The following is a 14,750-nucleotide window of genomic DNA, read 5'->3' as shown; positions in this document are numbered from 1 at the left end:
AATATTCCATTACCTTTGATACTTTTTACAAAGGGATGGTTTTTCTTTTTGTAAAATCGTATAGTTAGTGGGTTTGAGGCAGAAGTGGTGTCAAAGACAGACATTTGAATCTTTTTTTATAAAACAATGTTAACCATTTTTTAAAACTGCTGGGGAAAAAAACTGCTGACTGCCTCTATTTCTCTTAATACGCTCCTTATACTGTAAGTTCTTTGAAATCAAGAAGGTATTTTCTCTTTCCGTACCGTCTTGCCCCTTAACATAATCTCTGGAAATAAAATGTAGAAATCAAACCTAGAAGTCATGGCTTCACCAACATCTCTGAAAATGAGTAACATTTTTGCGGCTTCACTTCGAATAGAAAACCAAAGATTTGGAAAATACAAAGTTGCCTACAGGGGCGGTGGAAAGGTGGAGAGAGCACAGGCTTGGCAATAAAAGACAATCAACATTCATTGAGGACTTCTGTGCTCTGCACGGCCAACAGAACAAGGAAGGAACATTTGTGGAGGACCTATTAGGCGCCAAAGCGATGCCAGGTGCTTGCACTTACGATTAATACGTTAAAACAACAACCTTGAAAGTTTAGTACTGTTAACCGTCCTCAAATTTCACAGAAAAGGAAAGAAAGGTTAAGGGATGTGAAGTAACTGCCTCAAAGCCCTGGGATGCAAACCAGGGGCTTGGGGTCCCAAATCCATTCCTTTTCCCATTCGACCTGAGCTCTTTACCTTCACATTTCAACACTGTTACGTGACAGCGGTGTCAATTTGATTCAGTAACGTCGCTCTTTGGACCCTCAGTTCTCTCACCTTTAAAAAATGGGGAGGAAATCTCTACCAAAAAAAGACTGCGCAGATTGAGATGTAAAGGTCTGCAGTTCATCTAGCACAACTGGTGGCATTTAAGAAGCACTCACTGAATGATAGTAAACCTTCCACCTGAGTGCCAAGGCAGGCGCTGTAAGAGTACAGGCGTTTCTTCTCTACAGGACATAAATTCTCGGAGACGGGGATCTTGTCTTGCTCACCCTTGTAATCCTTTCAGTGCATTCCCGCCGCCAGACACACAACCGCTTTTTCCCCCTCCCTCCTTTCCCATTCCTAAATGTTAAAACATACACCCCATACACCTCTTAGCTCGGAAAGCATTCATTAAATACCTGCAGAAAGATATCAGCATATTTTACATTCGGAAAGACGAATACTAAGAAACGGCTGTAAACATTTGATTGCCTTTTAGATTATTTTTGTTTCTCTAGAGCGTGTACATATTTGAATTTTTGCAAGTAGCATCTAACGTGTTTATCTGACCTACCTCCTCATTCATAAAGCCCGCTTTCAAATAGTTTTCAACCTCAAGTCTCAAAGATATTTTAGGAAAAACAGACATTTTCCTATCGCTTAGTTCTCCTCCTCCACGAGAAATGCTGGAAAACGGTGGTTTTTCCTCTCTGCGAATTACACGGAGCGTCTGGGCAATGAATCCCACCCACAACGTGCCGGGACCACCGATGCTCGGGAAGAGCGCGCTGCTCACGCCGAGTTAAAATGGGAAACGCGGAGGAATCTTCCACGCCTTCTGGAGCGTGGCCAGTTTGGAGCGGCTTCCTCTCCTCCCAGGGCCTTCTTTAGCGACGCCCACGGAAATCACTGCGAGGCAATGCCACTCACGTTGCAGAGAAGAAAAAAAAAAGCCGTGAGGAGTGAATCCGCCGTGAACTGGGCAGAGATGTGGAAACCAGGCTGGGAACACCGCGGCCCAATCTCCAGTCCCTCGGCCCCTGTTTTTCGGCAGAAAGCCGCTTCCGTCATGCGTCACTTCCGGCAATGCGGCCCACCCCTCCTTCCCCTGCCCTCCAATCCGCAGCCGCAGATTGCCGCTACGTCACGTCCCCGGAGTTTCCCAGCTCCGCCCGCGGCGCATCCACGTGCAGCGGGCCTGGGCGGGCGCTTTAAGGGGATGGAGGAGGAGCTGCTTCCGGGACCTGCAAACAGGCCCAGCTGTCGGGCGGAGGTGGGCGGGCAGAGCTGGGTGCCAATTGGGGAGGGTTGAGTCGTGCTAGCCTGAATAAGGTGAGGAGTCAATCAGTTACCTGCTAGGTGACCTCCAAAGAAAGAATGAAACCAGAATTTATTTGGGCCTATCATCCACCCTTTGATTTTCTGAAATTACCTTCCCTCTCTTAGGCTTGCTGGTCTGACTTCAGTTGTGAATAAACAACATTATTCACATTTTTAAAAGCTGGGTTAATGGTCTTGTAATATCCATACATGCTCAGGTAAAACTTTAAAACGCACAGGTAGTTTTTACAATTAGTTGAATAACACTAACAGGTTCCCTGTATCGGAACTGATTTCTACTTTAAAGCTCGGGAGACCTTTGGCGTAATCTTTGTGTTACAGGTGAGGAAAGATTCAAAGGGAGAAGGGACCTAATGAAAGTCGCAGAGTTTCCTATGATTGAATAGGAAACTAGAAATAATTCTTCTGTCTCCGAGACAGTGTTTTTTGAAACACACCGTTGTCATTAACACAGAACTGAAGGAAGTTTTTTCTTAAGTCTTTTTCTCTTTAAATCTCACACGGAGGTGTTTTTAGAAGTATGATAACTCTCTCACAATGAGTGAGAACGTCAGGATAAAGACCGTAGCCACCTGGCTTCTAAAACCAATACCTACTCTTTCCACCACGGCATATTTCTTCAGTAAATTTATGGAATTCTTCTGTGGCTAAATCATATGAAAGTGATCAGGAAAATGTGGAGTCCAGCCATTTCCAAAGGAATTTTTGCAACCTCAAGATTGTGACCACAGCACCAATAATGTTTGGAATCGATATCTAGGAGAAAAGGGAGAGGAAGGAACAAGGGGCACTAGATTGTAAACTCTGAGAAGGTAGAAACTTTACCTCGCTGCTGCAGACCCAGTGCCTACCATGTAAGAAGCACTCAGATACTGAAGGAGTAGATGAATAAATGGACGGATAGCTCTGTAAACCAGAGAAAGGAAGTGCTGATAAAGCATATATTTGTATTTGCTGGACATTAGTTCACTAGTTCAGCACTTGTGAACAGTGCTGAGGACATTTAGACAATCTTTGGCTAGACATTACTGAAGTGACGGTTATGTTGATGACGAGGTCTCTTGGTGTTCTAAAGTTGGTCCATGTTACAGATCTGAAGTTGGCATAGTAAATACATATTGCCTAAGCAAAAGAAGACACCTATAACTCCATGCTTCCACTGCTGGGGGCCTGGGTTCAATCCCTGGTGGGGGGGACTAAGATCCCGCATGCGTGCGATGTGGTCTAAATCAATAAATAAAAAGAAAATGTAAGCTTTAAAAAAACGAAGAAGAAGCCCCCTATAAGAATACACCCATACAAGGGCCGTTGGGGTTTTGTGCTCTCGATGGGGTGATATGGCCCCCAATGTGGGGAGAGCGAAACAAAATCTTAGACATAATCATATAATCTTAATCTCAATTTGTGATGCTCCAAAACTTTCCTTTTACCCCCCCCCCCCAAAAAAAACATAAAAACCCTATTTCTCAATATTTAATTTCATGAAGAAGGCATGAGAGGATTAGGAAAAAGAAAGTCTAGGAAAGGCTGGAAATCTATCAATCTCAATTCATCTGGAGACTAACCTCCATAAGTACATATTAACTCAGAATGGATCCTAGACCTCCCTAAATGTAAAATCTATATCTAAAAAGCTTCTAGAATAAAACATAGGAGTAACCAGAGTCACCCTACAGCCAACAAGGTCAGAGGAGCAGTCAAGAGAACTTGACCCCCGGGACTATGGATTACTAGGATTATGATGAGGCAAGAGAGGCCCCTAGTGTGCACCCCGTAAGGAGGCCCTCGCTCTCACGTGTGAGCCCTGAGAGCGCCCCTCAAATTTGTGACTGTCCCCCCTGGGCTCGCCATCATCTCCACACTGCATCTTTGCCATCACTAACAGGTCTAAATCCATAAAGAAAGACAGATTGTATTGCCCAAGCAGCAATACAGCTTACATCACAGCCTGGACCTGCGATGCAGACCCCTTTTCTGCCCAAGGCCCAACTCAAATGTGGCCATCTTCCATGTCACATGCTTGATGTGCTGGGTCAGTACTCGGAGTTGTGGGACGTGTCGCCACCAGAAGCCAAAGAGACCAGCCAGATACTGTAATTCCTTCTTTGTAGTAGTGTGTGCATTATTACTGGGGGTGATGTCATCGTAATGGGGACAAAAGGTGGTTCTAAGGGGGCGAAAAATGTATACCATACAATGGTTTGCGGTCCTCCAAAGGCCACAGTAACCTCAACAAATATACAGTATACCTGTACTGTTAATATTCCATTATGGGGAAGTTGTTAGACAAAAAAAATATCTTAAAAGTTTCCTTAGCAGGGCATTAATGACAACAAGCTTGAAAATCAATGTATTGTAAGGGAAGACGGAACAAAAAATGACATCCTTTGGAGAGGATGTACCAACGTGCCCCTGACCTCTAAAGTATTTACTGAAGTGGTGGGTCCCAGAGTCTTGAAGAGCTTATCTCCCCACCCACCCCACCCCAGAATGTAAGTGTCAGAAAATGCGTGTTACACCAAAGGCAGCTACTGTGCTCGGCTTGCCCGGATCCAGCCTCAGATCGGGGCCCTGGAGGAGCAGCTGCACCAGGTCAGAACCGAGACCGAGGGCCAGAAACTGCAGTACAAGCAGCTCCTCAGGTCCCCCTGGAAAAGGAAGCTGGGACCTACTGTCTCCTCATCGGTGGAGATGATGGAGCTTGCAAGTCTGGAGGTTACAAGTCGAAAGATTATGGACCTGGAAATGTGGGAAACCAAACCAACGATTCGGCCAAGCCTTAGTGGCTGAGAGAGTTCCTGAGGAGGTTAGACCAACGCAGCAAAATACTTAGAGCAGGCTGCACTCCCTGGCAGAGAGATCTCAAAGCAATTAATGTGATACACAAGAGAGAGCATGTGCCAAGTACTCTCTGAGAAGAGAAGGCGTTAAATATCTGTCTGGAAAAATGAGCAAGTCTGAGAAAAAGGTCTGTCCTCTTGTCTTGCTGTTACCGAAATATAATCTCTATCTGGGCAATCAATAGCATTATCGATAGTATCTTCCCATTCATCTGGAAGAATGTCACATACAATATGATGACCCATCTGATTACCCTAGAGAAAATGTTGTCAATTCTTGGTAGTCAATAAACCTTCCTTTAGCAAGTTAAAAAAAAAAAAATGCCCATCACAAACTGGGTTCTCTTAGATCCGCCAAGTCATAAATATGCGTGAACCCAGCAGCAACCCATCATGAGATGGAAAAGGTACATCTGGGATTAAGCATGAACAAGAGCAATCTACACAAGGAAGTAACCTGTACCCCCATGTCACCCACCACAGTTGCACCAGTGCTTCTCCCTCAGCTCACATCTCTGGCTCTTTCGGGGTTTTCTACTACCAGCTGAATGAGAAGAAAAATTTAGAGGTTGGTTTTCAGTTTGGTTGTCTAGGTATGTGGGTAGAAGACAAAAATAGATAGTGGTGGGACTACAGTCATAGTTAGGGATGACCTTGAATGACAGTGTCAAGGGAAATTTTTCCTGATGAGAGAATCTGTGAGCAGTGTATTTGCTACCCACTTTGCATGGAGGAAGTGGCTCAAGATGAGACTATATATTGACTCCTGGGTGGCAGCAAACTGCTTGGCCTGCTCATCAAGGGCTTGGAAGAAAATAAACTGAAAGGTCAGAGATAAGATCTTAGGCAGAGGCATGTGGATGGACATATGAAAATTTTCACATCACATGTAATTGCCTACCAGAAGGCATCCACCACCGAGGAAGCACTGAACAACTTACTGGACAGAATGATTCAGCCCATTGATGTTAGCCAACCTTTGTCTTCAGCCACCCCATGCCTGGCACGATGGGCACATGAAAGAAGTAGTCACGGTGGCAGAGATGGAGTCATTTAAATAATTACTCAAAATACAGGTTAGGCTACGATGAAAACTAACATTAAGTTCCATGTCAGTCTTACTTACCTTTGTAGACCCAGCCTTAGGGCAGTACCTAGCACATATTAGGCACTCGGTATATATTGATAGGTGAATAACGGAACCAATAAGAATAGTTTATCATTCATATCCAGCAAGTATTTATTTAGGGTCAGTAAGCAACAAGCATTGCATTGGGTACTCAGGCAGAGCAGCCAGAGAAAACAGTCAACTGCCTTCAGAGAGTTCACAGTCTATTTTGGAAGTAGAGAAAATTATTAAGCAGTGAAAAAGATGATGACTGTTAAAACTAGGGAAATATGGGGTGCAAGGCAGAGGAAATGGCAAGAAAATCTAATTTAATCTAATCTAAAACTGAATCAAAGAGCACAGAAACCTCTCAGAAAGGAGACGTGGCCTCCCAGAAGAGATGGTTACGTTAAAACCAGAAAGCTGACTTGGAGTTAACCAGGCAGGAGGGGTGAGGGACACTGGGGAGGAAGAGGAAAAGACCAAAATGAGAATATTCCAGGCAGAAGGAATTGTCGTGTACAAAGCTGGTACATAGTATGGGAGGGGTTGAGTGGCAAGAGTATAGCATGGAGAGAGAGAGAGCCCCAGCCCTAATTTTGAAGTTTCCTGTTAGCCCTGGTAAGCAAGGAAGAACTTCATCCTCAGACCAATGGCAAGTCATTAAACAGTTTCAAAGCAGAAGAGTAACAGGCTCAGATTCATGTAACATTTTTAAAAGATCATGCCAGATGATTGTGGGAAAAGGTCTCCAACTGATGCAAGAATAGAGGCAGAAAAACCTATCAGAATGCAGTTCCAGTAATACAGGCAATGGGGTCGGAGGGAGGTGGGTAGATGTGAAAGACATTTAACACATGGAATTCGGTGGGACCTAGTGACTTAGGTGGATGCATGAGGACAGGGGAAGAAAGAATCAAGAAGAAATTCCAACTTTCTATGGACCCACCAGTATTTGCACCCATATTTCTGCCTTCCTACCTATTAACTTACATAAATCATGGAGATGATTTGTTATTGTAATCATTTTAATTCAACTCTTTTCTAGAGTTATCTGGAATACTTCCATCTTTGGGGAGCCTTATGCATTACTCATTATCTTCCAGAATTTTATACTTGTGGTGCGTGTTTCTTCTGACAATGGAGTTCTATCCTAGGAATTAAATAAGATTATGTACTACATATGAAAGTTTTTGTAAATTGCAACAAAGAATGAGCTATAGCAGAACTGTTCTCTAATAGGTTTACTTACATTTGGAGGGCAATTTTAAAAAAGGACAAATAGAACACAAATGGAAAGTTTACAAACAAGCCGTTTTGTTGGGTTATGTTTTTAGTGGGTCAGTAGTCAATCAATATTGATTATTGTTTCAGCTAGATGATGTGGTAGGTTGAATAATAGCCCCATCTCCCCCTCACAAAGATGTCCATGTCCTAATCTCCAGAACCTGTGAATGGCAAAGGGATTTTGCAGGTGAGATTAAGTTAAGGACCCTTAAAATGGGGAGATCATCCTGGATTAACCAGGAAGCCCCAGTGTAATCATAAAGGTCCTTATAATAGGGAGGCTGGAGGGTCAGAATCAGAAAAGGTGATGTGATGATGGAAGCCAGAGTGCTGTGGCCACAAGCTGAGGGAGGCAGGCATCCTCTAGAAGCTGGAAAAGGCAATGAACAGATGCTTCCCTGAGCCCCCAGAGGGAACACAGCCCTGCAGATGCATTTCAGACTTCTGACCTGCAGATTACAAAATATTAAATCTGTGTTGTCTTAAGCCACTACATTTGTGGTAGTTCATTATGGCAGCAATAAGAAACTAATACAGGTGCTCTTTAAAGCAATGTATCATCAAGCTGGGTTCTTCTACGCACAACAGGTGATTTTGCCTCTAACCTACAGATAAGACAGAGGCAATTAATCGTGAGTTTCTTGAATCAAGAGCTCCTATACACCTAAAAACTTTATTTGTGCATACATGTAACCTCATTTTCAGCAAACTAAGAACTGCTCTCTGAAAACTTATTCTCTTCACCTGCCTCTATTTTCTAACATCTCATTTCCACCTGTGTCTTCCTCCATTGGTGATTCTCTCTCTCTCTCTCTCACTCTCTCTGTCTGTCTATCTCACTCTCTCACTTGTATCTTCACGCTCTCCATTTAAAGAGGTTCTACCCACCACTCTATAAACAGGTTCAAATAATAGTCACAGCAACATTTATTGAGCCTTTTCTAGGTGCCAGGCATTAGGTTATGGTCTGCTTCATTATAGCATTTAATCCTCTGAGATTAAACTTTATGAGCAGTGGCAGATTTACTGTGAGACTAATGAACCTTAAACTTCAAAGCATTCAATTGCACAAGTCATCCAAAGCATTGTCTAATTTTTAATTTTTTATCTTTTATTCCTTTTCTTTAAAAGACCCCCAAATTGTATGAATTTCAAGGTCCCACAAAATCAGGATCTATGCATGCCTATGAGGTAAATATTATTATTCTTATCCCCATTTTACAAATAAGAAAACTGTGCTACTGTGAGGTTTTATAACTTGCCTAACATTATATAAGCAGTAAGTGGCAGAGGACTATTTCAACCTAATTATTCGTGACTGGAGAGTCTAAACATTGATCATTTACTCATTCAATTATTCCGTCTCTTCAGGAATTTTCCTACCTTAACACACCCCTTCCTTTCCAACTTCAATTTTCCTCTAGTTAATACTTCATATGCCTTTTTCATTTTATAATCCAAAGAATAATCTACATTTACCCTCTTGAGTTCCTTACCTGTCATTTACTTTCAACTCGTTATAATCTAGGGACTTCCCTGGTGGTGCACTGGTTAAGAATCTGCCTGCCAATGCAGGGGACATGGGTTCAATCTCTGGTCCTGGAAGATCCCACATGCCGCGGAGCAACTAAGCCCATGCGCCACTACTGAGCCTGCGCTCTAGAGCCCACGTGCCACAAGTACTGAAGCCTGCATGCCTAGAGCCTGTGCTCCACAACAAGAGAAGCCATTGCAATGAGAAGCCAGCTCGCCACAACTAGAGAAAGCCCGCGCGCAGCAATGAAGATCCAACGCAGCCAAAAATAAATAACTAAAAAATAAATAAATTTTTTAAAAATTTGGTTAAGAAAAAGCAATTGTTAACAAAAAATTTATGGAATTAGGTGTCCACCATAGTCTGAGCAGTGTGCCAGTTGCTTTTGAGGAACTCAAAATAGTAGCAGAGCCCTTGCACTTAATCACATATCACAACCAAAATATTTACAAGGCAGTTTATCTCAAGAGTATTAAACACAAGTACTACTAATTAATTTTCATTATAATTAACTTTAAGATATATACGTATAAACATCTATATTTAAGTTATATATACATATGTATACATTCGTAGAACACAACAGAGAAATTAAAAGGGTGATTAATCCCATTATAGAGCTCTTTTAAGCACAGAGCTTGACTGTGCATTAAAATACTGCATCTATAAAGAAAGTAATTTGCAAGCATTTCAGGAATTGTTCTCTTATATAAATTATAATGCACTTCCTTGTAAACAGATTACTACAGAGAGCAGTGCCTTTTAATCAGGGAAAGATCCCTGAGGTAGGTGAGTTTTAGATGAATTTAAAGGACGGGAAACCTACGGAATGGTAGAGAGGGACTTGGGTAAATTATTCTGGATGAGGAAAACACCTTTTGTGGCAAGTCTAAAAGAAAATGAAAAGTGGGGCTGTGGTAGAGGGCCAGGGATGAAGGTCATTAATTTTAAAAAAGTTTTTAAAAATAAGTTAACTTTTAAAACTGGGAAACTTAGGAAAGTTTAAGAGACATAAAGTATAAGAGACATAATGTTGGTCCCACTTGGAAAATTCTCCACAGCTAGATCATCCTTCCCCCCAAATTCAAAATGGATTAAAGACTTCAGTGTAAGACCTGAAACCACAAACTCCTAGAAGAAAACATGGGAGTAAACTTCCTGACGTGTTTTGGCAGTGATTTTTGAATATGACACCAAAATCAAAGGCAACAAAAACAAAAATAAAGAAGTGGGACCACAGCAAACGAAAAACCTTCTGCACAGCAAAGGAAACCATCAACAAAATGAAAAGGGAGAAAATACTTGCAAATCATATCTCTAATAAGGGGTTAATATCCAAGTATATACATAAGGAACTCATAAAACCCCATAACACACAAAAACAACAATCTGATTAAAAACTGAATAGGCTTTTTTCCAACAAAGATATACAAATGGCCAACAGGTACATGAAAAAATGCTGAACATCACTAGTAATCAGGAAAACAAAAATCAAAACCATATTGAGATATGGCCTCACAGCTGTTAGAACGGCTGTCATCAGAAAGATAAGAGATACCAAGTGTCGGTGCGGGTGTGGAGAAAAAGGAAGCTTGTGCACTGTGGGTGGGAATAGAAATTGGTGCAGCCACTATGAAAAACAGCATGTAGGTTCCTGAAAAAGTTAAAAATAGAACTGCCATATGACCCAGCAATCCCACTTCTGGGTGTATGTCTAAAGGAAACAAAATCACTATCTCGAAGAGATACAAGCACCCCACATTCACTGCAGCATAACTCACAATAGCCAAGACATGGAAACAACCTAAGTGTCCATCAACATATGAATGAATAAACAAAATGTGAGATTCTATATATGTGTGTGTGTGCGTATATACATATATATATATGATATCAATTTTTTTCTCTGCCATAAAAAAAGAAGGAAATCCTGCCATTGGTGACAACATGAATGAACCTTAAGGGCATTCGGCTAAGTGAAATCAGTCAGACAGAGAAAGGCAAATACTGTACAATCTCACTGATATGTAAAATCTTAAAAAATCCAACTCGTGGAAACAGATGACAGATGGGTGCTTAGAGGCATGAGGTGGGCGTGGAGGGGGTCAAAAGGTACAAAGTTCCAGTTATAAGACAAATAAGTTCTGGGGATGTGATGTACAGCATGGTGACTGTAGTTAACAATACTCTTGTATATTTGAAAGTTGCTAAGGGAATAACTCTTAAAAGTTCTCATCCCAAGGGGAAAAAGTTGTGATTATGTGAGGCAGTGGATGTTAGCTGAATTTACTGTGGTAATCATTTCACAATATACAGATATTTCAAATCATCGTGTTCAAACCCTAAGGTAATACAATGATATATGTCAACTATGTCTCAATAAAACTGGGGAAGGGGCAACGTTGACCCTATTTGGGGCATTCTCCACAGCTGGGTCATCCTCCTCTGCACACTGCACCTCCACTTCCTCATGAAGCAGAGAGAGAACAGAAATTGTTCCCACAGCTACAAAGAGTGAATAACAGTTGCTCCAGGTTGACTCCGAGACAGTATTTTCTACTCACCACCAAGACTGCCTTGTGCCTGTTTCCCAGGGGCGGGCTCTGGAGAAGTTAGTGGCGCATCTGCATTCAGCGAAGGTCTTGGAAGAGACCCAAATCTTCACATTTGGAAGAGTTCCAGGAACGCTGGGAAGCTGAACTTTCCAAACAGGGAGAAAGAATACGGAAATCCAGGCTTGAAGTGGAGCCTGGAAAGGAATCTAGTCACTGGAGGCATGAGTGCGGAAAATGAGCATTTTAAATTAAAATTGCTCAGGAATTCCAGAGTCAATGGAGGGTCTACATAGTTAATGTTTGAAATATGCTTTTTTAGAGAAATCCTTTTTGTTCATTAAACGTCATAAAACAATTCTAAGCAAGAGCGCTGACGGAGAAGAGGCTGTGGAAGAGAATGCTGGCTGATTCAGGATAATACGCATCCCCATGTGGACACTTACCAAACAAAATGGGATATTCATAAGGAGTATATTAGTAACTAAAGGATGCTTTCTAAGGACATATTACACTTTCTGCAGTTTCACCATAATGCAGCATTGGGGGCACTTTCAACACATGGAGAAATATAATATTAAATGATACATAGGAATTTTGGTAAGTATATCTTAGAAAATTCACTTTTAAAAGGAAGTCCACCAATCTCTGGCAGTCAAGTGGTTAAGAGTCAGCACTTCCAATGCAGGGGGTGCGGGTTCAATCCCTGGTGGGGGAACTAAAATCCAACATGCCGCGCAACGTGGCCAAAAAATTAAAAAAAAAAAAAAAAAAGGAAGTCCACCAAAGGAAATTCTGACATATGCTACAACATGGATGAACCTTGAGGACATTATGATAAGTGAAATACGCTGGTCACAAAAAGACTAACACTGTGATTTCATTTACCTAAGGTATCTAGAATAGTCAAATTTATAGAAACAGAAAGTAGAATGCAAATATTATATGATATCACTTCTATGTGTATTCTAAAAACAAAAGATACAAATGAACTTCTTTACAAAAGAGAAATAGACCCACAGACATAGAAAACAAACTTATAGTTACCAAAGGGTAAAGGAGGGGGTAGGGATAAATTAGGAGTTTGAGATTAACAGATACACACGACTATATATAAAATAGATAGCCAACAAAGACCTACTGTATAGCAAAGGGGACTATACTCAATTTTTTTTTTTTTTTTTTTTTTTTTACTCAATATTTTGTAATAACCTCTAAGGGAAAAGAATCTGAAAAAGTATATGTGCATGTGTGTGTGTGTATGTGTATGTGTATATATATTCAGTTATATATATGTATAACTGAAACACTGCGCTGTACACCTGAAACTAACACAGCATTGTAAATCAACTACCATTCAGTTTTTTAAAAAAAGACTCTAGTTTTGGGGAAAAAAAAAAAGTGGAGTCATGGTTGCCAGGAGTTGGGGAAGAGGGATATGGGCAATTGTTGTTTAATTGGTATAGAGTTTCAAAACTGCAAAATGAAAAAGTTCTGGAGATTGGTTGCACAACAATGTGAATATACTTTACAATACTGAACCCATATACTTTAAAATGTTTATGAGGGTAAAATGTTATGCATATTTTTCCACAATTAAAAAAAAATATTAAGTAAGGGGAAAAAAAGGAAGTCCTCCAAGTACCCAGACTTTCTGAAAAGCAGTTGCAGAAGGACTGAATGAACTTTAAAAGTACATGAAATGCATTATTTTAAAGTATGCAGTTGGAAGAAAGAATAAATGGGCATTTGTTGGGTCCCCATACAGGTTCATCACTTCTACATATGTTGTATTAAATTCTCACAATAAACCTGAAAGTAGATATTCTAGTACTGATTTTGACATGCTAGTCCTGAAGAAACTGGGGTATAGAAAGGACAAATATGTTGCCTAAGGTCTCAAGGCTGATCTGCAGCCTAGGAAAATAGTATTGCCTATTACTGGGGGAACAAAAAAAAAAAAGAGGGTCATTACAACAAAAGTTTAGAGAATTAAGAGAAGAACTATTCTTCTACCTCCCCCACTCTAGTTTCACTTGTCTTTCTCATTTATGAATCCTGAGAAGAAATTTGAAAGCTAAGTTAGTCTAGCAATTATGGAGGAAATTACAGGGAAAACCTATGAAAGTTTCTTGAGTGAATTAGCATAAACTTTTGGAGCTAGAAGTAATATGAAGGTGCCTGACAGAAAAGGGGCCCCTGAAAAAGGTCTCAGGTGCCTGATCAAGTACAAAATGAGTCTCCAGGGGAGAATAAAATAAGGCTGGGAGCCATGCACATTTTCCACATAGATGGGCTTCAGTTTTCTTTTTGATATAAAGTGTGTCAGTCAGAACACCAGATTAAATTGAACTTCCACCACTTCAATACTTCTTATAAAATTTAACCAAGGAAGTTGTATTGTCAAGATCACAGCAGGAAACGGATGTCACACTCCAACTGAGCACTTTGAAGGAAGTTTAAGAAGGGGTTCTTTGTGGAGGTGAGGGCAGGGTATAAGGAAACCACAAGGGACAGTGCAGCACCTTGGGGCTAGTGACCAGGATTTAACCACCCCAAGGCCCCCCGCCCCCCGTGGACAAAGGGAGTGGGCTGTGAATGAAATGCAGAGAGAGAGGGCTGCCTGGCTGAGACTATGTGCTTTGGCCACTGGAAGCAGCCAGTTTGCAGCGACCCAGCAGGGGGAACGTTCAGGAATTAAATATTCCCACTCCCACTCTCTGTCAATGCTCCCCATTGGCCAAACGTGACGTTAAGCCTCTTAAAGCGCAGAGCCTGGTGGGAGAGAAGGGAGAGTGCATTTGGAGGGGCAAACAGATGGTATCCAGCATGGAGAAGACTGACTACTATTTTATAGGTCATGTGTGAAAATAAGTTTAAGGAAGAACTAACAACTGGAACAAGTCCTCTGTTTCTTTGTTTGTTTGTTTTTTTCTTTTAATAAAAATAGAAAAGATACTACTAAATTTGGGGAAATGTATTCATCAGGTTTTGCTGTGATAATGCTGCAGCACAAACAACCCCCAAGTTGCAGTGGCTTTTACGATAATGAACTCTCATTTCTCACTCTCAGGTCCACAGGTCAGTTCGGGTTCAGATACACTTGGCTAAGTTACCAGGCTGAAGGTTGGGATCAAGCGTGCCTCCCGTATCTTCTCATTCTGGAGCTCAGGTTAAATGATTGATGATTACCTAGAGCGCGGCAGGTGGTAGGAGCCCAAGGGGAAAAACAGTAAGCATAACATCTCTTAATTGGTACTTGGAACTGGCGGGCTATCACTTTCGCCCTATTGAATCAACCAGTGGAAGACTTTTGACCAAGTCCAATGTCAATGGAGTGAGAAA

General features: G+C 41.3%; 1 protein-coding gene across 7 annotated transcripts in view; it reads right to left on the bottom strand.

Moving 5' to 3' along the window:
* NSUN6 (NOP2/Sun RNA methyltransferase 6) overlaps positions 1-1,814 on the bottom strand; it is an 88,813-nt gene extending 86,999 nt beyond the window's left edge. For 5 of the 7 annotated variants that reach the window (XR_005018649.1, XR_005018648.1, XM_036842148.1 and 2 more), the window contains exon 1: positions 1,318-1,780. Coding sequence is in view for 4 of the 7 variants with exons in the window: in XM_036842148.1 (XP_036698043.1) it covers positions 1,318-1,392 (75 nt within the window). In the remaining 3 variants the exon portion in view is untranslated. Of the gene's footprint in view, positions 1-731; positions 807-1,317 lie in introns of those variants that run through there. The other 2 variants (XM_036842149.1, XM_036842150.1) reach the window with 2 other exon arrangements.
* Positions 1,815-14,750: the final 12,936 nt, after the last annotated feature.

This window comes from Balaenoptera musculus, chromosome 2 (assembly GCF_009873245.2).
Source record: "Balaenoptera musculus isolate JJ_BM4_2016_0621 chromosome 2, mBalMus1.pri.v3, whole genome shotgun sequence".
Taxonomy (NCBI): Eukaryota; Metazoa; Chordata; class Mammalia; order Artiodactyla; family Balaenopteridae; genus Balaenoptera; species Balaenoptera musculus.
Note: the sequence above shows the minus strand (reverse complement) of the source record. Positions and strands in the feature narration are given on the sequence as shown.